The 24647-nt window shown below is 47.8% G+C and overlaps 1 protein-coding gene across 15 annotated transcripts in view; it reads right to left on the bottom strand.

Moving 5' to 3' along the window:
• LOC119464404 (zinc finger protein 318-like) overlaps positions 1-24647 on the bottom strand; it is a 74615-nt gene that overhangs the window by 41772 nt on the left and 8196 nt on the right. For all 15 annotated transcript variants that reach the window (XM_049656239.1, XM_049656236.1, XM_049656237.1 and 12 more), the window contains 2 exons: positions 12856-14943; positions 4095-4266 (listed from right to left, as the gene is read on the bottom strand). In XM_049656239.1, the coding sequence (XP_049512196.1) occupies positions 4095-4266; positions 12856-14943 (2260 nt within the window). The remainder of the gene's footprint in view (positions 1-4094; positions 4267-12855; positions 14944-24647) is intronic.

Below are 24647 nucleotides of genomic sequence, written 5' to 3'. Positions count from 1 at the left end.
AGGCAGGCATACATAACATGGCTACAAAAACGAGAAGGATGACACGGCGAGTGTCTGCGTTATCCCCATTCTTGTGTCCATGTTTTGCATGCCTGTCTTTTTGTACCATAAATTCCTCCCAACATGCACAGCTTTTTGTTATATTATATTGCTGTTCTAATGTTCGCTATTTCTGTTTGTTAGACCTATGTAGACACATTTTTCTTTCTTTTATAAATGAAAGAGGCAACCCCCCCTAAGAGTTTCACGAGGTCACAATATTGACAAAAAGAAAGATAAAAAGATTTAAAAAAAAAAAACGAAAAAAAACAAACACCAGTAATGCTTTGAAAGACCACACAAAGAGATGCACACAGTTTCTAGTATGCCAATGCACTTTCATGCTCATCCAGTGCCCCATGGCTTTATCATTTCTAAAGCAAAGCACAGTGCTAAAAGCTTCATATGATCCAAATGTTCAATGGATTAGCTATGTTGTTATGTAAGCGCATCCGAAACGACAGGTTGGATCGTTCAACTAAGCAATGCAAGTGAATTGCACTTAGGGAATTAAAAAAAAAGAAAAAAGAAAAAGAAAGGTCCCTGCTCCATATGGAACCCTACAGAGACAACCCAACATGTCAAATGTATAATTTATTTAAACTTGTTCAGAGAATCAACTTAACAGAACCAGAAGGCTGAATTTTGTGCCAACAGATACTGCCTGTGGTTGGATACCATTCCATGCCTTTCCTTGCTGCGGCTTTCATCGGTCTTTTTTTAATTTTTACAGAATTGTCGCACAGCAATAGACAAGGGACAACAGAACATGGACAGGCACCGCAGAGCACAAGTGTCACAAAAAAAAAAGAATCTTTACGCATGCCAGTAAAAACTTGTGTTCAATGTGGTAGTATACATAGTGATGTTTTTCCATGAAAACCCGGTCAGTAGTTCTTGCGACTTGCACATTAGTCTTCAATTCAGTTTGTTCCTAATTCGTCATCCATCAACTAGCTCAGTTCAACATCGTTTTACAGTTCATTTGCAGAATCATTCTTGTTGGTTTACTTTGTAAATTCATTATTAAAAAAGTGGCACTGTTTTAACCATATATATACTTACATTTTAAAAAATTTGTGCATTAGGCGAATGAATGTGTGGCATGAAGTGTATATGTAAAGCTAACTATGTCATTTATTTTATGTATTTGTGTGTCTTTTATTTTTATTTACACAATACTGCCATGTGCCAGTATATACTTTGCTAAACTCCCTTTGCAACTGTTTCTTTATATAGCTGCTTCTACATGCTTATAGAATACAGGCCTCCACTAGCCTTTGGCTAAAGAGTCCTCACCCAACACATTCTTTGTACAAGTTCACGATAAGGATGACAATTGAATGAATGAATGAATGAATGAATGAATGAATCATTTGATGAGTGCCCATATATGCCTACGCCAATGGCAAGTTTCTCCTCCGATGCAATATACTGGAACCTCGTTCATTCATATTAGCGAAAATACGCACTAACTGGGAAAACGTACGATCTGAAGTAACTAAAGAATCTGAGACTCAACTGTAGTTGACATCTATGAAATGCGAAGCATTGCACGAATCGTTGCAGCAAGAGGCAAGAGACGCCGAAGTGCTTTAAACGGGTGGTGCTCCAGCGGCCGGAGACGTGTTTTGTTGTTTTCCTATTGCCCAGTGTTTTAAGACGGCAATGGGAAACCGAAACAAGATCGAGCTGGTGGGCGACGCCAGATGCCACCAGAGCAAAACGTGGCGCTCACATCAGACCGCCTGCAGCAGGGAGCGGCGGCGCATTTGGGTTATCATCTACTAAAAGCATGAAGTATGCTTCTAACGGCAGTATGCCCCATGTGCTGTAAAACATAGGTGAAGATGCTTATCGCAATAGGGCGGGCGGCGATAGCTCTGAATGCGGTGTGCAACGACTTGGGAGATTTGCTGATACCGGAATAATAAACTGAGTGCGAGCTGGCGTTTTCACATTGAGACAGGCAGGCGAGTATTGAGGGGAGGCTGATGCGGCGGGCGGCTGGTGTTCCCGATTGCGTGCGCTTCTTGCTTACGTGGGGTCTAGCGGCCAGAAAACGTATACAGTAAAATCTTGGTGATACATAGAATCTCGCGGGGTCACGTGAAATATTCGTATCACTCTAAATTCGTATCATCAAAACATACACAAAATTTATTTATTTTTACCGCAAAAGATTTCTAATAGTGGAACTCCATTGATACCTTCCTCGCTGCTGCGTTTTCCCGGCTGCTATGTTGCGTTTTCGTGGTCCCGACCTAAGTCTCACCTAATTCCATGTATTAAGTTCCTCGTGAAACATCGCCAATCGGCAATGTTCCTGCATCTTCCGTCGCGTTTGAATGTGGCGGTCACGTAAATTTAGCGGTGCAGCCAGCTTGTACGTTGCAACAAGTGACCGATGCGTTGCAACAAGCGACCGGCACGTTGCAGATATGACGCAGCCGTGCCGGTGCCGTATCTTGAAAGCGATCTGCAACGTGCGCAAAGTCCGCGCCCGTGCGAGCCTCATCGTCAAAATGATCTGCGATGTTGACAAAGTGCGCCTAGTGCCGGTAGCTTCGTATGCGCTGTGCTTTTGACGTTTGGTTCGTGCTGAAGTGAGAGACAGCGCAAAGGTCAATTCGCTCGCTGCTGCTGTTGCTCTTCCTCACGCCAGCGTTTTGATAGCGAGTGTCCACGGTCATCAAGCGAGATGTGTTAATGTTTACCTGTGCGCACGTGACATCCTGCTTGTTAATTTAGTTAGTAAGTGAATGTTTAAAGTTTATGCGGCCGGTGCTACTATCCTTATTTACTTCGTACAGCTGTCTACTAATTTGCTATCGCAATCGTTGCTTCACCTTTCGGGCGAAACTGCAACTTCTTTTTCTTTTTCGCAGTTCTTAGAAAAACGTATGAACAGGGTTCTACTAACCGTGTACGTTTTCTTGCCCAAATCGTCAACAATCGCCTTCTGAAAGGTGTATAAGTGTGCGCACGTGATCTCGGGAATATTTTTGCACTCCACTGAATGCCTGAGCACTAGCGCAGGGAGCGTTTTGGTCGTCGGGGCTGCGCCGGGTCGTCATTGCTGCAGCAGTCCTCGTCTACTTACTCGCTAAGCATCGGCAAGGCTGTGATGTGGTCCGGTCCGCTCGACGTGGGGACCAATGAGAGATTGCGCAGCCACCTGATGTAGTCGGTTGCTTGGCGACAATGGATCTCGCTGTGCCGGCTTGTATGTGCCGGTCGCTCCGCTGGCTCGGCCGCTGTTGTTCACGCGATCGTATGATCCGCAGCGGCGCGGCAACGCTTTCGGAACAGCCGATTTCTTTCGTATTGCGAGCAATGTATTTCCGCCGGGGAATGCTACGAATTCGTTTCACACCGAAATTCGTACCAGCTGGGATCGTATCACTGGGGTTTTACTGTATGATCGCAGTCATCAGCAGGGAACGGCAGCACGTTTGGGTTATCGCCTATTAAAAGCGTGTAGTGCACTTCCAATGGCACTACACCCCATGCGCTGGGAAACAGATAGGTGAATATGCTTATCGCAATACGGTTGGTAACGATAGCTGTGAATGTGGCATGTGACGATCAGGGAAGAGATTTGCTGGTACCGGAATCGGAAACTGAGTGCACGCCGGCGTTCTCACGTAGCACGGGCGGGCGGCTACTACTCTTGAATGCACGCGCCTCGCGCATTTTCCTGTTTAGATGGGATCTAGCGGCCGGAAAATGTATCACACAATCGCAGTTTGGTGACGTACTGAACGTTAGTGCAGAAAGATCGTCTTTTCTGGGGACGTATGAACTGGTAAAGATTATGTGTAACTCTCTTCGGTCATTTTTTGTGTTCTCGATCGTGAAACGCTGGCACCGGGAAATCATAACAGGATCATATCAATGGGGTTCTACTCTATAAGTTCTCGCCTTTCTGCCACAAGCTATAACCTGCCATTGAAGAAAGCTTTTAACATTCACAAACAAACTCCCAAATGAGAAAACAAGTTTCACTAACGAAGAGACATAAGACAACGAGTTCACTGGTTGAATGAGCTCACCTCTTCCTCCTGCTGTTTCTTGTAGGCAATGGCCTCCATCTTCACACGTTGCGAGACCTTGAAGATCTTTCGCGACACATCTTCCATGTTGCTGTTCACCTCCATCACCTGCTTCTTGACATCTTCGTACATGCTGCTGCTCTCCAGCAACAAGGGATCCCTGTGGCCGTCCCTTCAACAGAGCACCAACAAACCAAAACCCCCCAGAAACTGTAGCGAGGCTAGGCACCCTGCCGGCAGCTGTTGGGCACTTTCAGGGTGAACTCTGGGGCAGCAAAGGTAAAATGCAACTACAGAAACTTCGGAATATGTTAAGGCAGCAGTTACTTCAGGTTGCAGGACTCGGGGGGCTCATCCTGTAACATGTTAGAGCTTAATTTGCCAATACACTCAGATATAACCTCACAAAAATCACTGAATCGAAAGTGACATTTGTCAAGTCACGGCACAGAGTAACACAGAATACCACGCAAATGAGTGAAAAGAAAGGCTAGTGCATTGATCAAATGGCCTGTTTTGTGATCAAGCAGATGTGTGGCAGCCCCAAGTACTTTAAAAGCGTTACAGCCGCAGCTGTTGAAAGATTCCAGAATCAAGAAAACTGCCCTTTGTGTTTGCACTGCAGCCACATTAATTTTCTTATTGAATTGTCTGCCATTAAACACACGGGGGTTTAGCAGTAACCCAAAGAATTTTAACATTTCTGTGCTCCTTGCTAAGGCAAAGCTTTCTTTGCTTCTTCCATTTTATACAGTGCACTGAGAGGTGGAAACAATAGAGCAAGTGTGTATCGACCGACTTGGCAACGCTGCCAGTTTTGCACGTTGTCAGATAGCCGACAGCTTGCGGGTGTTGTCAACAACTGATTCAGATGAGTTGCAAGCAGTGTTGTGTGCCAACAGATTTCGGCCTGATCGATGCAAAATTACCAGTAAATCTTTATTCTCGACTAAAAAACGGTTTGCTGTGTACATTGACATTACACTTTTGCTCTATTATAACAATATTTCAAATGCATGGGCTTCTATGGGAATTTCAAGGGAATCACAATTAGGTAAAATGTCGCAGTCTTGGCAGAAAGGCGAAGCATCGATTGCGATAGCAAATAAGTAGACAGCTATACAAAGTAAGGGTAGTCTTATTGGCCATATAAACATGTAGACATTCGCTTACTTACTAAATTAACAAGCATGGTGTCCCACGGGCATAAGCAAACATGAACACATTTCATTCGATGACCGCACACACTTGTTGTCAAAACGATGGAGTGAAAGAGCGCGGCAGCAGCAGCGAGCGAATCGACCTTCGTGCTGCCTCTCGCTTCAATGCCAACAAAGCAGCAAGAACACAGCGCACATGAAGCTGTCAGCACTCGGCACACTCTGTCCCCATCACTGATCGCTTCCAAGATAGGGCCCGCGCAGCTGCCACCAGAGTTGAACGCCTTCCTCCCTTGAGCGCCCGAGATTGAGCCACTATCGTTGGCTCAACATCGTCGGCTCACCCTCGCAAGCTTTCACTCGCACATACAGCATGCAGCGTGCGGTGACGTTATCGGGCTTGGACTTTATACAGAACATCACAGAGACGCCGTTGGCAGAAATGCACCTGGAGTGTCCACATAATTGCTATCGCAATAAAAAATTTAATTCTGGGGTTTTACGTGCCAAAACCAGGATATGATTATGAGACAACGTCGTAAAGGGGGACTCCGGAAATTTTGACCACCTGGGGATCTTTAACGTGCACCCAATGCAGGGCACACGGGCATTTTTGCATTTCGGTGGTGGCCAAATGCAGCCACCACTGAAATGCAGCTTCCGCGCTCGGGATCTGATCCCGGGACCTTGTGCTTAGCAGCAAAATGCCATAGCCGCTAAACCACCACGGCAGGTATCACAGTTAGGTACTTTGTCGCATTCATTATAGTTTGTTGTACGCTGTTTTGTTATAGAAACAACATTTGACTGTATGTCCTCACAACAGACGTGTATAGACGTTTTCACGAGGGCACTTCCGACGGTCTGGCGTCGAGAGTATGTGTCAGTGATGTCTGTTTGGTCTGGACTGTGAGCTTGCCTTGCGCTTGCATTGCAGAGCGGTAGCTTTCCTTCAATGTTTCCGTTTATTTTTGTCACGAATGACTTATGTTCGTAAATAATGGCATACACTCGTCAAAAGGCTACATACAGGCCAGCACTGTGCAGTTTATGGGTGCACAAAGAACCAGCGGAAAATAACGATTTTGGGGAGTATAGTGTGTCCACAACGCAGCACTCCGCGAGACCACTGCCGATGTGGTATGTTCACGCTTCACCCGTTTCCTGCATCACCTGAGGACTTAGCATTTCAGTCTAATATGAACCAATGCACACATCAGTTAAATAACGCATTTTGATAAGCCCTTTTCGGCACATTTCCCAATAGGTTGCGAGAATTGTCAGCTCTTCCATGCAATATTTTCTCGTATGTAGTTGCAGAGGCTACATTTGTTATTCTTTCAAACACGACTTCCTTCCAGTGCCTCATACGGGGGTCACACGGCGCTTCGTGATCGAGCCCGATCTGGATAGAATTTCTCGGTTGCGATTGGCTTCTTTGCTCAATCTGCGGAAGGGTGCCAATCTCAGTCGAACATTCCTATCCAGATCAGGCTCGATCGCTACCAAAAGTGGCCGTGTGACACCGTTATGAGATAAATTGAAGCATTCGGCAAGAGAACCTAGTCGGTAAATACACTTCACAACGATCTGGAAAAATTGTGTCCTATGGAAGATGCATGCAGCCCCCGTGTCCACTAAAACATTGTCTCTGCGTTCATGCGCCCCTGCGTGGCCCTGCACATAAAGGTAATTTCAAAATCTAGCACCTGGGCTGTATCAGTTGCGCTAGCATCTGTGATCACTGTCGCGCGTTGGTTCGATGCAGGTGCCGCGCTGCTCGAGCGCCACGCTTCTGCTTTGACCTTTGGTTATAGGCACGCTATGCTGCACCAGATCCAATAAATTGTGCATGACTGAGCTCTTGAGTTGCGTCGGAATTGTATGGAGTAACCACCGCAAATCTACCAACTGCTGACACGCGTCGGCGGGCCACCGGCACCTGGTGCTAAGCATTGCTCGACAGCTACGTATGCGCCTGCTTTCACTAATGAGGTAACCCTCGACCACAAAGCGTAATGGTGATCAGATTCAATTGACGATTACAGTCACATATGCCCAGCGATAACAATGAAAAATACCACTGATTAGCACGCCAGGTCTCGACGAAGCAGACGCGGCTGCTGCCGGTATACCGACGACGAAACGCCACATCCACTGGCTAGGCTTGCTGTTGCCACTGAGTGCTCACGCGAGCACATGAAACATGTAACAATTCAAGCGGCACAAGACAAGCGAAGCGGAAGAAAACAATTGAAATAATGTTTGGCGAAGATCACATAACCGAAGTGCGGCCGGCCTGCTCTCGCAAGGCTCACAGTCCAAAATGGCGACATAACATGTTCTGACGCTAGACGTCAACCGTGTCTGGAACGCCGGTTTGTGAAAAGGTCTATAGCTCGTACTATGGAGTATATATTCTCCCAAAAATATCACATGCATGCATGAGAAAACAAAACAAAGATAGCCACTGCCATAGTTCCATGGGCAGAGCATACAGTGCATCGTGTAGAATAGGTTGTGTGCCAAGTACATCTGGGAAGTATGCTATCTTACCTGTTTTGTCAAAGTGCTTAGCAAATTATTTCTACATTTCCAAAATCTCCCAAATCATAAAAAAATTTTGCAGATAAACACATTGCAAATGAAGTGATACAAGTGTGCAGTACAGATGAGTGCATGTGTCCCCCTGTGATGTGTGCCGACTTCCAATTATATGCTGCCCCTTCCATCCCCAAACTTCACTGTTCGTGTTTGGGCTCGTCCTCTCACAGGCAAGTGCTGCACAAAAATCAGCTGGAAACTCGCTTGCCGCGTGGTAAGCCATGTCAAAAAATGTGACAGAAGATGGTATCGGCAAGGCATTGGTTTTTTTTCTGCGCAAAAGAATGCCTCACTTTGCCCTACCCGATTATACGAAACACACACTGAAAGAACCAAGCAGATGTTGCGATGGTATTGTGGGACCGGAGTGCGTTCGACACACATCAAACGGAGTGTGTTCGACACACACATCTCGACGAGCTATATTTCGTTCACTTTTGCAGCTTGCTTGCTAGACTAAACCTGGACTGGACGCGGCAAGAAATGTGTGTGTCCGCGCTACGCTTCTACGTGCCTGCCGCAAGTTTCGTACACCACATGGCAACAAACCACACGTACACTTGCATTTGCAGGGCACTGACTACTAAGCTTCTGAGCCTTCATGGGATTTCCTTCCTTTAATGACAGCACATATAAATACCAGAAAAAGGTGTTTATTTTTCATCTAAACATACAAAACAGGTCGAGAATAAGCATAATCAACGAAAAGAAACAAAACTATATTGCGGAAACATTTTCCAGCAATAGGGAGGAAACACCAGGCAGAAGGCTGGAAGACCCAATGCCACCTACAGCTTCGTCAGGAATCTAATATGACAGCTCTCGTCATATGTGAACCATTAGTGTGCATTTCATTTGCCTTACATTGTGTGTGTGACACCACTACAGCCGGAGATCTTGCATTGGCCCGTCACCTCTGACCATAACATGTTTTCAAAAGAAAGCAAATCACGTGCAAAACTTCTGCTTTCTCGTCCTGTGCTCCTGCTCTAAAGCAACAAATGACGCTTGCTGCCTGTCATTCAGTGTTGGCCAAAGACATTCAGCCAGAAACTCGCTCAATACCTAAACTCGACAAGGAAAAAATTGTTTTTCTGATAAGTTGCCTGTATGCAACACTTGTCAATAAAGGATTAATGGGCTTGTGATTGCGATGCTTTGCTATGCACTTGTGTGACGCAAGTAGACCACGCTCCACCGCTGCGTCGACTTTGTTCATGCTTAGTTTGCACCGCCTGCGGTAGCAAAAAAGCAGCAGATTCATTCTGAACAGCTTTAAGCATATGAAGGCTAGCTATGAGAATACATATCTTTGAAAGGTCACCTGTGGCACTGTATATGCAGCCGCTACTGTGTGCAATTTTTTGGATGTCATTACAAACAGTATGTTACTTCACCCCCCCTATACGCAGTCCCGCCTATACACAATTTTTGAACTTCGTGATTGGATAGTGTGCTTCCCAACCGCTAGCAGTTTAAATGCATGCGACTGTATCGCATCACATTAATCAACCATATTAGAGAAATCTCATGTGGTGAACCTAAACGGCAGCTGAAGGGGCAGATACCCTCCGCTTAAAGTCGAATATGGAAACAAATGTGAGCTTGTGTTGGGCTCGAAAGTGCACAGGACGATGCACTGCATGTAAATGGTGCGGTGCTATCGTATGCAATGCATTCACATGCACTTTCATGTCAACACATGGTGTTGTGTACGCTTAAGCAGTGCTGTACAGTCGCGAGCAAGTTTGGAGACCGAGGTATCAGCGAAAAATTAAAATTTCTTCTAGCACAACCATGCAACCTCGAATTGTTCCAATGAATTGCACTGGTTGAACAGGCACCGGTAGACCATAGCACTCAATTTTCAGCCTGCCTGCCTAGGCTGTGATGGAAAACAAAACCAAACAAAAAAAAAACATTTTCTTGGCATCAGTGCTCCTCAGCCTTTTGCTCGTGACTGTACCTGCATCTTAGGTGCAGTGCTTACTGATGTCTTAGCACTGCTGTTGATCATGATGCCATAGCAGGCCTGTCCCCATCATCAGCAGACATGAAGCTCTACAGTTTGTACTTTGCATGCGCCTGAATGTTTTATTTATTGTAATGTTTATCATCTAACTCTGTTTATGGCAAAACCTCTAGAGGTATAAGTTTACTTGAGTCTGCTATATCTTCAGGTAGTGGTGCAAGCTTTATTCTCACTTTTATTTTTGATTCTGATTTCGCTCGAAGAAGTTGAAAGGTGCCTTAAAGGACTACTTACATTTTTGACGGGGCCTTTTTTCCACGGTAAATCTAGCTCCAAACCCTTTAAAGGGACACTAAGTCAAATACGAAGTCGACATGGACTAATAAAGTACCATTCTAGAAACCTCGAAGCGCTTGTTTCGTGTCAACAATAGACCTAGTTTACGAGAAAATTGTGTCTGAAGGATCCGCATGCCTTTAGCACAATTACCATCGCCCACCCCCGAGCTGGGAGTCAGGACATTGCATACACCATCGCCGCCCTTCGCTGCCCTCGGTGAATAAAACAGCGCCCAACAAACGGCGCTACGATTTTTCCGGTAACGTGCGGCCATGGAGAAACCAAACCAAGACAGAGCGTCAGATTCGCCAGTGCAGCTGCTCTAGGTCAAGTGGAGTGGACTATTCGGGAATCCCGCGACATCACATGGAAGTGGAATTCTCTGCTACTTGCAGTATGTGTGAGTTTTGTGAGCCAGCAAAACCAGCACAGCACTAAGTGATAACGAAAGCACGAGCGGCGCAGAGAGGAGAAAACGAACCTCAAGACGACCCACGTCGTTGTCAAGGGTAACGTCAATGAGTTCTTTTTTCTAAAAATTAAATAGAACTAGACAAGTAGCACTATCTTTTATCTTATAATTCAATACAATTATCATTTTCATGAACAGTGGTTAGGTTCTAGTGACAGAAATATAATGACGAGTGCCTTCGCTATCGGGCTAGTACTTGAATGTCCTGGGGGACTCTCTAATCGTGTACTGCATTTACCTCAATTTCTCAATAACTAAGGCTCGTGTTGCAATAATATTTACACCTTAGACGTTCTCAAGCACTAATCTATCACTTTATAGCTTGACTTAATATTTGCCTTTAGTGTCCCTTAAACCATAACAAAAAAGTACAGGCAAGTGCCGGCGTACACTAAATATTTTACCACAATATGCTTATATTTACAGACCATTTCTGAATAAACAAGGAACAGAACAGCGAGGACGCGTACACAACGAAAGAAGAGGAAAGAAACAACTTTTTTTTTTTTTTGAAGTTTCTTATAGTTTTAAAATCCAGTGCTCATCCTGTCGACTTCCTGTCCCTTCTATATGAATTTTTTTTTGCTGGTTTTGTTTATGTAGATGTGCCAACTTGCATGGGAAGAAACTTTGCTGAACTTTTACAATTCGATTCTCTTCAGAACACTGGTGCTGGATGCTTCCTGATGGCACAATACATCGGCTCGCTCCATTCCTGTGACCACTGCAGCCGTGGAGGAAGGAAAGTAACTCCATGCTTTCAACCTATGTCACAATCGTTACTCGCCGCCCGTTTTATGCTCCCTAATACTCTCCATGCATTATGCGACTCTCCCTCCCAGATTTTTCTTTCCTCCATGTCTGCAGCAGTCACACGCAAGCACAGCCAGAAGAAATGCATGCAAGGCTAGATTTTCTTTTCTATAATCATCGTCTTTTTTTTCCCGGAGTTTTTACGTGCCAAAACCAGTTCTGATCATGAGATCAACGTCATCATATCTAGTCTTATTGCTACATGACATCAAAATATTTTGCTTTGTGCTATGACGCCAGCTCCAGCATTTTGATACCAACTTTAGTATGAATTAAAACATCTTGTTTTCCAGTCTTCATACTTTCTAAGTCCAATATTGTTATGAGCAAGAAGACTGTGGGAAAGTTTCTACAATGTGAAAATATACGTCCATACACCTTTAACACAACCGCAAAGCAATTTGCACGCTGGCTAGACATATTCATCTTCATTTATCGACGTGCCGTGCAAAGTGTTTGAACTGGCCAGCCAACGTGGAGCTGGCTGCAAGGGCAAAAGTGTTGCTTTAACCCATTCTTTTTTCACTGACAGAAAAATATTGCTATTGTGCAGGAAGACTACAATATGTCGGCAGCCAGCGTCCGGAAAACAGCGGACAGCAAAGCACCGTGCCGCTAGTGTGTTTGATTACCGCGTAAATCCGGTTTTCTTCTTTCTGTTTGTTTTTTATTTTACTTCTTATATTCGTTTTTGCAGTCACCTCCGGGTTCCAATAATAAATCACTAGACATGGTATATTCCAAGTTCTGCCGTTTTCCAACATACCCACATATTTTATTTTAAGAAAGAGCAAACTTCAGACTGATTCAAGCCTGCTGTAATGAGTTTCGACTGTGACACACTTTCACCTACCAATATACGATGATCTACAGACATAACATTTTGTTCTTTGACTGCATGGAGCCTGAGGAAAAAGAAGTGAAAGCACAGACAGCTAAAAGGAAAAAGTCTTCATTTCAGAATTAGCTTTAATTTTATCTGCAAAATACGCTTCAGCATTTAACTAGATTTGCTTATCATGTTAACTCTAACACAACCTTGGCAAAAAAAAGTTGCAATAAATATTGCTCAATAACGAAGAAAAAAAAGCACTCCATCTCCCACTAAAGGGAACCATGTGTAGATGCGAAGCAACGGGGAGATGGTTAGCTTAAGCGGGAGATGGTTTCGCGACAGCAGCCCGAGCGCTCATCGCGGCGCTGGACAGGAGAGAGAATGAGGCGCACGCACTCCGTCATTTTCATACCGCGGAACTACCGTCGCGCCCCCAGCGGTACGAAACAGATGGCTGTCAGCATATTTACAAAATCACTGCACGGCACAGTGTCACCATTCCAGTGTGCCCAAATGCAGCGGCGATACAACTCAACATCGCGTCCAAATAAGGCTAACGAACTCACCGTTTGTGTTGACGTCGCCGCATTATCTCATTCTGGATCTTGCCGAGACGAACCAGCTCCTGCTTGAGGAGGTTGAGCTTATCCCTGTGGCTATCCTTGGTCTCTACAAGCCGCAGGTAGTTGTCGATCTCCTCCTGAGTGACTGGAGGCAGCTTGTTCGGCGTCAACTTCTCGTCCTGCTTGACATTAGCAGGCGAGAAACACCTATCATCTTTCGCAGAAGACACGGCTCCGTCCATGGCACTCTGGAGTGGCACGACACGAAGGTTGGAGCGCATCGTCTGCTGCTGCTGCTGCGCCTGCGGAGGGGGGTAAGAGTAGTCCGGTGGTGCCTGCGCAGGTGGAGGGTATCCTGCGAAGTACGGCGCTGCCTGGGGAGGCGGCGCGTTCATGGGAAAATTTGGTGGGGGCACAGACAAGTTTGGTGGTGGTACCAAGGGCGGCCCCGAGGGCTGGCCACTGTCATAGTACGGGGGCTGGGCAGGCTGTTGTGACGATCCCTGGTAGTATGGCGTCTGCGATGACGGGTGTTTGGGAGTTCGCTCTAGGCTGCTTCGCCGTGGCCGCAGCTGTGGACTTTCGGGACTCCATCGGCGACCCGGAGTCCGGCCCTCCTGCCTCCTGTGTCGCGGTGTCCTCGGTGGCGGGCTTGGCGACCAGCGCTTTCCCATGGACCTGTCCGAAGACGGTGAGAGACTGTTGACTGGCGACGGGGAGTACCGGCGGGCAGATGGTGTTGCAGCACCGCGGTAGTAGGGGCTCTCACGTCGCTCCCGGCGGTACGAAGGGGGCGACGGCCGCCGGTAGCTGTCGGCAGGGCTCCGCCCACGCCGCCGGTGGCTCGGGGAGTAACTGTCCCGACGGCGCTTGACGGGGCTCGGGCTGCGGCCTCCACGGCCGTAGGAGCCCGCGTCAGAGGGCGTCCTTGGCCTTTTGCGCTCGTAGCTTTCTTCCTTGGCTTCCTTCTCCCTGCTGAGCATCATCTTGAGTTCACGAAGCTCCTGCTTCATGGACTCTATGGAACTGTAGCCCAGCATTGACTGCTTTGATGACTGCTTTGATGTCCTCGATAAGGGTGGTGGACTCAGTTCAGGTGATGGCGTCCTATGCCGCTGCAACGACTTCCATGACTCCATGGGCGACCGGTCATCCGGAAAGCGATCTGCAGCACGTCGGCCACCTCTCTGGGGAGGCGGTTGCTCCAGATGTTGTTGCGGCCTGCTGTCCGGAAACGCCTTTCCAGCCCGTGCCGGCTCGGCAGTTTTGCGGCGATCAAAAGGAAGTTTCAAGTCTATGGTCAAGTCGGACTCCTCTGGTGGGGAAGGCCCTCCTCCGAACCGCTGGGGCGCTGACATCCACGAATCCTGCGTTAGGTGTTTCTTCCTCTCCTCCATGAAAGGCTGCATTTCCTGTGCAGAGCGCCTCTCCTCCATGAAAGGCTGTTTCTCCTGTGCAGGGCGCCTCTCTGGCACAGATGGTGGGCGCCCTGTGGTGAGAGCTTCGTCACCGTAAAGAAATGCGTCTTCATCATCGATGTTTTCATCAATGCCAAGACCTGGGATCAATGTGGATGACTGTCGTTGGCTTTTGCTGTCCTCTGAGTGAAATCTCGATTCACTTCGCAAACTGGCGTGGCTCTCTGACAGCAGGTCTCCGTACAAGTCTGAGCGTGAGTCGGGCCGATGTGAATCGGAATGCGAATCAGAACGGCGATCTAAACGTAGGCCACTGCCCTTACCATCCCTGCGGTCATCCCAGGCATCGCGCCGTGAGTCATATTCATCAACATCGGAGAAGATGTCATCAATGGGCTTCTTCCGTGTCTCCGAGGACGACCCTTGCTTGCTTCCTACTGCCTTCCACGCAGATTCTGTGCTACCTTTATTAGATATTGGAAACAGTGGCTTTGGCAAGTCATCATACAGGTCCTTTGCGACCGGCTCCTCTTCATGGTCAGACTCCTCTGGTGACCGTGCCCCAGAGTATCCCTGTATTGCCTTCAGTGCAGAACTGGAGCTGCGGGGTGAATCCAACTTGTCAAGACCCAGTTTCTGTTTCTCCTTCAAGGCTAGCTCCAGCAGCTGGGCCCTGGAACAGTGCCACAGAAGAACAAGTACTACTTAAACGTAAATACAAAATGACATATCAGCGTGACTATGGTTAAACATATAAGGTTTGCCTTGCTGTCATGCAGCAACTGACAGTTAAACACACAGTTTCTCGTACCCAATATCCAATCCTTCTTTTAGGCCATTAATTTATGTGTAACCCTTTGCAGTCATAAGCATGTTATAGTCTTCATGCGAGGTGCCACTTCAAGCACAAACTGTTTATCTGCGTGTTGCGACCTCGAAACCTGAATACACTATGGCACTAGCGATATAAGCGAAGGACAAAAAATAGTTTTTACTGCCCACTAATATGCATAGCAAATACAACAGAAATACAGTTGCAAGTCGCAGTCTGAAACAGTACCTCCAGTCAGCGGCAATAACAAAAGAGACGCAAATTATGTGGTTTTAAACAAAAAGGTAACAAAAATAAACTTCTTAGAAAACTAACATTTCAATTCCCACATGGAAGCCTTATTCATGAGCCTTGTTCCAAATGGGAGCCTTCTTGTTCACTGTGCTCTTTTTTTGCCAAGACTCTATCTGAACAGACAAGATTTCTTCAGACTCTCCACTTCAAGAATGTAACACACAGAAAAAAAAAAAAAAACATATACAGTAGAGACCACTTATAACGTAACCGCTTATAGTGCAGGAACGGATATAGTGCGGTCTTTTCAGACTCCTGTTAATTTTCCCATAGCACTCCATGTATACACGTATCGCTTATAGTGCAGTTGCGGGAAACGAAATACCGGTTACAGTGCGGCTGCCTGGGAGTACGGAAGGCAGTGGAGACGGCGAACGCTCCCCTCAAACGGGCACCCCAAGGAGTGCTCGAGGTAGAGAAAGAGACGAAGTGGAGGAGAAGGGCACGTGGTGCAAACGAACAGACAGTGAGGCTGTAACCAGAATTTTGAGTGCGAGTCGTGAAATATCACAGCGCGCATAGTGAGCGAGGGCCACAAAACTGCCAAGGCCGGACAACGCTCGCTTCACGATAACGGCAGTAAACAAAACTTGAGGGTGCAGGCGGCGCCGGCACGGCATGGGGAAGGGCGCACGCAGAGACCGTGGAATGTGAGGGAGGAGGGCGGCAGGAAAGCGGATTTCGCCTCGGCAACTCCACCGCTTCGGTGCCTCCCCTCGCCCTCCCTCGTACCTCCCTCACTTTCGATGGTCACCGTGTGCGCCCGCAGCCGTGCAGGCGCCGTCGCTGCAGCCAGCCCGGCGCCAGCTCCCCTAAGTTTCATTTTCTGCTGTTATCGGGAAGCAGGTGTTGGCCGGCCTGAGACAGCGCTGCTGCTTCCCTCTGTGCCGTAGCCGCAGCGTGCAAGGTCAACACGTGACTACAAAGTAGAGGAAGCATAAAGGAGAAAGAACGGTTCACTGCCATTTTCTACGCGCGGCTGAGACGTCGGCACGTAGACGCATGTTCTGGCGCAACGCAGAATCGGCAATCTGTCATTTGAAAGGGAGTGAAATTTCCGCTGCATTTTTTTTTCTTTTTTTTTTGTTTTGTTCGCAAGCGACATTGAGGAGTCTCTAAGCTTTTACTCTGTGGTGGTGCCGGCGCAATGCCGGTCGGAGGCACCGCCACGTGATTTGGTTCAAATTAACGAGATTCGACTGTAAATTGAATGCAAACGTTCTAGCCGCATTCCTCGACTGGCGCATACGCGTGGCGGCTCGGTGCACTCGGCGCCGAGTTGTTGCAACAAGTGAGAGATGCCTTAAGTTCAGCAAGGCTAAGTGGGCAATTGTAGGCCTCACTCGACGAGCCTTTACGATTTAGGGATCGCCGTTCTTCGCGTTCTTTGAACATCAGGAAAGTTTGTGTATAGTGTGATGCACTCGAGACATTTTCAAAGTGTTCTCCTAGACAATCCGCCTGGTCTTCCAGGCTATTGCCTTGGCTACTTACTAAGGGTAGGGGATGTGATTCCCGTCCTATTAATTTATTTACCCTATTCCAGACTTTGGTCTCGTCCGTGTAAGAATTAATACTGGAAATGTATCTTTCCCAACTCTCTCTACTTGCACGTCGACGTGTTGTTCTGCCCTGCGAATTTGCTTGTTTAAAATTTATCAGGTTTTCGGCTGTTGGGGAGTTGCGAAACAGTCCCCAGGCTTTGTTTTGATTTTTATGTGCTTTTTGGCATTCCTCGTTCCACCAAGGCAGGCGACGCTTATTAGCCAGTCTATTAGATTGTTGTATGCACCTTTCTGCAGCGTCAATGATAAAACCTGCTATATACGCCACAGCATCGTCTATGTTAAAAGAGGCAATGTCATCCCGGCCCAAATATGTTATTTCTCGGAAAAGTTCCCAGTTAGCCGAGTCAATCTTCCATCGGGGAGCATGTGGCGAGCATCCATCTTGTTTTGTTAAACTTAGCATAATTGGAAAGTGGTCGCTCCCAAAGGGGTTCTTGAGAACGAACCACTCCAGGTACGGAATTAAGTGTACTCGACACGATACTTAAATCTATGGAGGAGTATGTATTATGCGCCACGCTGTAGTACGTTGGCTCTTTCTTATTAAGTAAACATGCTCCTGAGGAAAAAAGAAAGTTTTCAATTAGGCGACCTCTTGCATCGCAACGCGAGTCTCCCCACAAAGTGTTATGTGCGTTTAAATCTCTGACAACTATGTATGGTGGCGAAAGTTCATTTATGTAGTTTTGGAATTCGGTTTTATGCAGTTGATAATTGGGAGGGATGTATATAGAGCTGATAGTGACCAGCTGTCAAACAACCCCCCTCGGACAGCAACTGCCTCTAGGGGGGTACGAAGTTTTCATTCCCGGCAGGCAACACCTCTGTCGACTATAACAGCCACACCACCAAAAGACACGACTGTGTCATCGCGGTCTTTGCGAAAAATAGCATATTGTTGGAGAAAATTTGTTTGCATGTGTTTGAGGTGTGTTTCTTGGACACACAGCACCTTTGGATTATATTTATGTAGGAGTTCTTTGATATCATCGAGGTTGTGGAGGAGTCCTCGGACATTCCACTATAATATTTGTGTATCCATGTTGAATGTGGAAAGCAGTTACTTCACAGAGCCTTGTCGGGCCCTGTGATGCGGGGTTTCTCTTTTTTGGAGGGGTCGAGATATTCTCGCCGCTCCTTTGGCGCTGGCTGCACCGTCTGGCTGAAAGATGTGTCTATCGGCTCTTGCGGAGCGGAGCGCTAGACACCCGCTCTTGAGAGCGGTTTGTTCGCGGTGAAGGCCTTGTCTCGAGGGACAAGACCTTGGAGGCCACCAGCCCGGAGGTGGATGGCCCTTTCTGCTGGGGTGGCGGAGCAGCACTAACTGCAGCCGCCGAGGGGGCAGATGGCGTCACAGCTGGCTCACTACGCGTGTGCCAGACAGCCGCCGGGGGCCGTTGTGGCGCTGCCCCCTGACGTGCCACTTCGGCAAAGCTGGTTTTCGGCAGGTACGCTACCCGCCTGCGTGCCTCCTTGAAAGTTATGTTTTCCTTTACCTTAATTGTCACTATTTCCTTTTCTTTTTTTCCAGGATGGGCACGACCGCGAGTATGCGATGTGCTCCCCATCACAGTTAACACAATGTAGAGAACTTTCACAAGACTCAGAGGAGTGTTCATAAGCACTGCATTTCGCACAAGTTTGGCGGCCTTGGCAGTTCTGCGAACTATGGCCGAACCGTTGGCATTTGAAACATCGAAGAGGATTTGGCACGTATTGCCTAACACGAAGCTTGATGTACCCGGCCTCGATCGACTCGGGCAGAACACTTGAGTTGAAAGTAAGTATTAGGTGCTTGGTTTGGATTTCCTTGCCGTCACGCCTCATCTTAATCCGTTTAACATTGATTACATTCTGGTCACTGAAACCCTCCAGGAGTTCAGCCTCACTCAGCTGCAACAGATCATCATCTGAGATAACGCCACGAGAGGTATTCATAGTACAGTGAGGAGTTACTGTTACTTGGGCATCTCCAAATGACACTAGATTAGGCAGTTTCTCGTGTTGCTTCACATCACGGAGTTCTAAGAGAAGATCCCCGCTTGCCATCCTGGATGCTTTATAGCTTGGTCCAAAAATATCAGTCAAAGTCTTTGACACAAGGAAAGGTGAGATTGTTCGTACTGATTTGTCTGTTTTTTTCTGAGTGAATTACATGGAATCGGGGAAAAGTTTCTCTTTGGCGGCCAAAAAACTGGAACACTTCATCGGTGCGCCCTCGTTTCAGACGGCGATCAGGGAGTGGGGGGAATGAACTTGCCATAAGTATATATGGATTTTCGGCGGCAACGCCAGCCACCATGGAGCCCAACAAGGGGACGCTGCAAGGCCTGTAAACACAAGACCTGCAGACGCCAGCCGTACGTCACCACTATAACCAAATATGCAATATCCAAGGTTGGCTACCCACACAAGGTTAACCCAAGCTGCCTGGGAAATTGGAAGTAAAAGGAAGTGATAAGAAGACAGGATAGATTGAAAGTGAGAGAGAAAGACGAAGATTTAAGAGGAGGACAGGAAAAGGCAACTGCCGATTTCCCCTGGGTGGGTCAGCCCAGGGGTGCCGTCTATGTGAAGCAGAGGCCGAAGAGGTGTGTTGCCTCAGCCGGGGGGCCTTAAAGGTCCGAACACCCGGCATCGGCTCAACGCGGGAGGGTCCAACCCTCATGTGCTCGGGTCCATGGTGTCGCAACACACCAAACGCCTGCTGACGGAGACGCCCCTGCGGGGAATCGGCGACCTGATCAAAGCTCCAGTAGGTTGAGCGGGGAGTCGGAGGACCGAATAGCACACTCCACCACTTGTGACGCAGCAGTTATCCCGGCGTTAATTGCGCGTCGGAGATGCGGCGAACAGACCACGCCCAAAGCACAGCTCACACACAAGAGAGAGCCCCACAAGCAATGATAAAGAAGAACCCCATGTGAACCCCACGTGATAATGATCATGTACAGATGACAATGAATAGCATAATATATGCCCACAATACAGTGGAATCACGATGATACGAATCTCATGGGGTCACAAAAAATATTCGTATTAGCTGAAATTCGTATCATCGAAACACAATTAAAACTAGCTAAATTAAGGGGGGACGCGGGGATCAGATCGCGAAATCGCGAGAAAAATCGGTTTTTGAAAACCACGCGTTTGGGTATCTGCAACGCCTAATCTACTCTGCATCAAAATGGTTTGGCTGAAAACGCACTGAAAGTGCCCGAAAAAGTTTAATTCGTCAGTGCGCACGGCGAGAAAACAGCTTTAAATCGCGCAAAATCACCGCAGTTCACGGAGCCATATCTCGTATTTCCCGCCACCGAGCGCCGCCATCTTGGTATCGTTCGAAAGCTCAAAGTTTTGCCTTTCCACTTCTCAATTCGTCCGTCGTCGCCAACTTGTAAAAAACGCACAAACACCAAAGAAGCGCGGGTTTGCGATAGGTAGTCACACGGGCCCTCTGATAAAAGCGGGCCTCCGATTGGCCGCCGTGCTGAAAGGAGTCTCTCCATTGGTTGCTGCTGTGGCAGGGGCAAGATGGCAACCGCAGTTGTCTGCTTCGTAAACCACGCCGGTGTCTTCACTTGACACACAGAATTCGGATTACTGAGAACTCCCAGGTTAGTGATGGATCGCCGCTCGTTGGTGAATAAACTTTGGACGAAGCACGCCTTCGGAATACGGAAGCGCTCCTACGGCAAGAAAAATACGGCGATTAGCGGGAGAAGCAGAGGAGCACCCGACTGAACGAGCGCAACCTTGCACCGTGGATTACGTGCCGCGCTATCTTGCACCGTGTGACTCCAGCAGTGAAACCCACAATCGCCCTGTGCCATCGGCACCGATAACGCAGTCGACGGAAGACGCGCCAACGGAGGCTCCCGCGCCTCGGTGTACGGCCGCGCGAATCAGCTGAGATCGTATCTCGGTAGACATAGCTCGCTGCGACTAGGCAAAATGGCGCAAAAAAAGAATGCGGCCAGAAGCACGGCAGTCACTCCGCCCGATGGCACGCGGAAAAAGAGGAAAAGCACAAAAGCAACAAAAGCGCCACCGCTTCAAACTCTTCGCGCCCATTCGTGGCCTCCGCGCTGTCCGGCGTCGCGTCCGCGCCTCCGCACCAAAAGAGAAAGGGAGAAAGCGCGTGACTGCGCCCTGTTCTCTTTCGCAACTGTCGGTGGGGCGGCATTTATTCGTATCAACCGATGCGGGTCGAAAATCGATTCGTAACAACCGTTTTCTAGCACGTTGCAAAGTAATGGGGCTCGGCCGGGACCGCAGAAAAATTCGTATCATCCGGAAATTCGTATTAGCCGTGATCGTATCATCGAGGTTCCACTGTATATACATATACACATCTGATAACAAAACTAGTAGCTTTAATTATATTAAAAAGAAGCAAATGTATAAAAAATCAGGCACAGCATCACATGCATGAACAAGACAGAAAATAATTTCAGTTTCCTTATGATAAAAGAACTGCTGTTAATGTTCATTTAACCCTCTCAGTGGCAGTGGCTACGCACACGTATGCAAACTTGAATCACCTGCCAGTGCAAGTGAAATGCGAGTTGGGGTATTAAAGCGCTCTCGGCCATTTCGTAGACGCATCGCAAGTGAACCACTAGCGCCATCTCGCTTTAGGACTGCAAAGCTCGAGCACAAACGTTTAAAATAGATGCCTCTGCGTTCTACGGGTCGGCAGGTGAGTACCCCCCCCCCCCCCCTTAGATCTCTTAAAGGGGCCCTGAACCACTTTTTATTCAAGTGGAGAAATATATGTGAAGTGAAAAGAGGCTATTTCAGAAATACATTGCTGATAAAAAAGTACTTCAATGCGTTCAGCAGAAGCGGAGTTATTGGCAATCAAACACGGCCTCCGCTGTGCTACCCTTCCTCCTTCAATGCCTTGCACTGCGAAGGCTACGGCCTCCGCAGTGCAAAGGCTACTCCGCCTTTGTAATTACCACGAAAATGTCAGAAAAATCGGGCAGTCGGAAGAAATGAATGCATGCCTTTTAGTGCCCTCAAGAGCTCAAAGCGCCACAGGCACGTCCGAAACAGCCCTAAAGGCCTGCCAGTACACTTATTAGGCGTATCGTAGCTCGTACTGTAATAGGAGACGGCGGGTGCACGTGCGTATAAGGAATACATACCGTGTCCTGTAACAAGTGCCCCTCCCCACTCTTGATATGCTTCACCGCAATACTTCACATGAATAGCCTATTCACATAATAGCACTTGTGCCATGTTTTTCCACTTCAATAAATAAATATGCTTCACTGCATAACACTTCTGTTTTGAGGCGAAGCTGACTTTCGGGGACCGGCATTATGCATTGCACCGTGCTTTCTGAGCTTCCAAGACATTGGCGAGGATTACAAAGGCCGAGTCAGCTCTATCGCTAACAGCGGCGAATTGTTTCAATGAAAAACACGGCGCTGAACAGAAAGAAGCTTGGCAGTGAACGTTGAAGTAACTAGGCGTAGTGCTGCCACAGTAGTGGCTACGGCTGCCAGCGGATCTGCGTGGAAGAGCGCCGGTTTGAGAAGGAGAGATCATCAAAATGGCGGCGATGGTGGCTACGATTAATGCCGTTTCGGACTTGCAGTCATGGCAAACAAAACGTCCGGAAAATCGGACAGCGCAAGTTCTTTGCGTGTGAAATTTCAGACGTCTTTATATACAGTCAAAACTCATTAATTCCACCCCCGTTAATTCAGAAATTCAGATAATTCGGCCTGCTAATTCCCTCCCTTCAAAAATGTACATATGTCTATAGCAGCGAACTCTGGTTAAATCAGCACAAAATTACGCAAACACCACTTAATTCCGACTGGAGAGAGGCCAAGGCTGGCGCTGAAGTGAGGTTTTGGAGCGCAGAAATCAGTACCAGATCAAAAACCACCCTCCACTCCGAAACAGAAAACGTACGAGGAGTCGCTGCTAGTTCAAGGTGAATTTTTGGAGCACGCATCGATACTGTCATCACTTCGCGAGAGAACGAGTGAGAACAAGAATGACGCACATGCGCATTCTTCGACGTCCTTTCTACCTTGTGTGCACGCGCGTCAGGGCAGCCATTTCGCTTTTTTTCTTCGTGCGGATTAGGCCTGCTGGTGCTGTTGTGTTGGGCCCCCCTGTGATGGCAACGCCTGCCAAGCGGGCTAAGTACGTGGCCAAGGACTTGGGGACTAAGGTAGAGATTCTGAAGGCGCCGAATGAAGAGAAGCACCCTGGGAACTTACGTAAAAAATAAGATGCAAATCTTGGAAGCTTTCCAGAATGAAAAGTTTCATGCAGCTCGCAAGCGTACGCAAACCGCAGCACACCCTCAGTTGGAAGATGCATTGTTGCAATGGATTGGTGCCGCATGGGATGCGCAGCGCCCACTAAGTGGACCATTGATCTGCGCGCAAGCAGAAAGCTATGCCCTCCGCATGAACATTATTAATACCTCCAAAGCGTACGAGGGCTGGCTTGCGCGCTGTAAGAAAAGACATGGCTTGGTATTCAAGACCGTGTGCGGAGAGAGAGGTGCAGTGGATGAAAAAGTCGTCACAGACTGGCAGAACGGCGAACTTCAGGAACACAACGCAGCCTACAACCCAAACGATGTTTTAAACGCAGACGAGACAGCTTTATTTTTTAAAGCGCTGCCAGACAAGACCATTACTTTGAAGGGGGACCCTTGCATCGGTGGAAAGAGGTAAGGAGTGTGTCACCGTGCTTTTAGGCGCAAACATGACGGGCACGGAGTGCCTTCGTCTTCTCATCATCGGAAAGGCGCGCAAACCAAGATGTTTTTCCAACATCAAACACCTGCCAGTCGACTACCATTCAAATAGGAAGGCCTGGATGACTTCAGAAGTATTTCGCTCCTGGCTGCAAGGGCTCGACTGCCAGTTCAGCGCCAAGAAACGTAAGGTGCTGCTAGTTATAGACAACTGCAGCGTGCACTGCAGCGTTTCTGATCTCCAGGCGATCAGAATTGTGTTCCTGCCGCCAAACACGACCGCCGCCCTACAGCCTATGGATCAAGGAATCATCCAGTACGTGAAGAAAAAATACAGAGAACAAGTTTTGGAGCGTGTGCTTCTGTGCCTGGATACAAAAGTGCCCTACAATGTGATGCTCCTGAGCGCAATCCACATTTTGGCACAAAAATGGACTAACACGCCGGCAGCAGTAGTGGCGAACTGCTTCAGACACAGTGGATTTGGGCAACCAGAGCCGTCTGAAAGCCCAGAGGTTGCAGCGCCTGACGAGGATGAAGAAGATAGGGCACCCGTAGCCCTGCTTCCCACCGAAGTACAGCTTGCCGACTAAGAACTTCTGGCACGGCGAACCACCAAAGAAGCTGCGGATGCCTACACTGTTTTGGAGGAATTTTGCCTCGATGCTCCATGTAACACGCTTGCACTAGAGGAATTGGCACTTGTGCGAAAAGTCGTCCTTGCCGCCCAGCTTTCGACGAAAAAACAAACAACCATCACAAACTTCTTTAGGAAGTGAAGGTATGGAATAAAAGCCTTGTTTATATGCAGCTTTTGTTGTCCATTCGATAATTCGGCATTCGGATAATTCTGACATTTTTTTTACTCCCTTGAGATCCGAATTAACGAGGTTTGACTGTATTGACGTTATGTGGTAACATGGCAGTGCTACACAGGCGTCCGAATTATT

The sequence above is a fragment of the Dermacentor silvarum genome, chromosome 9, assembly GCF_013339745.2.
Source record: "Dermacentor silvarum isolate Dsil-2018 chromosome 9, BIME_Dsil_1.4, whole genome shotgun sequence".
In the NCBI taxonomy this organism is placed as follows: Eukaryota; Metazoa; Arthropoda; class Arachnida; order Ixodida; family Ixodidae; genus Dermacentor; species Dermacentor silvarum.
The sequence above is the reverse complement of the archived record's forward strand: the minus strand, read 5'-3'. Positions and strand labels throughout refer to the sequence as shown.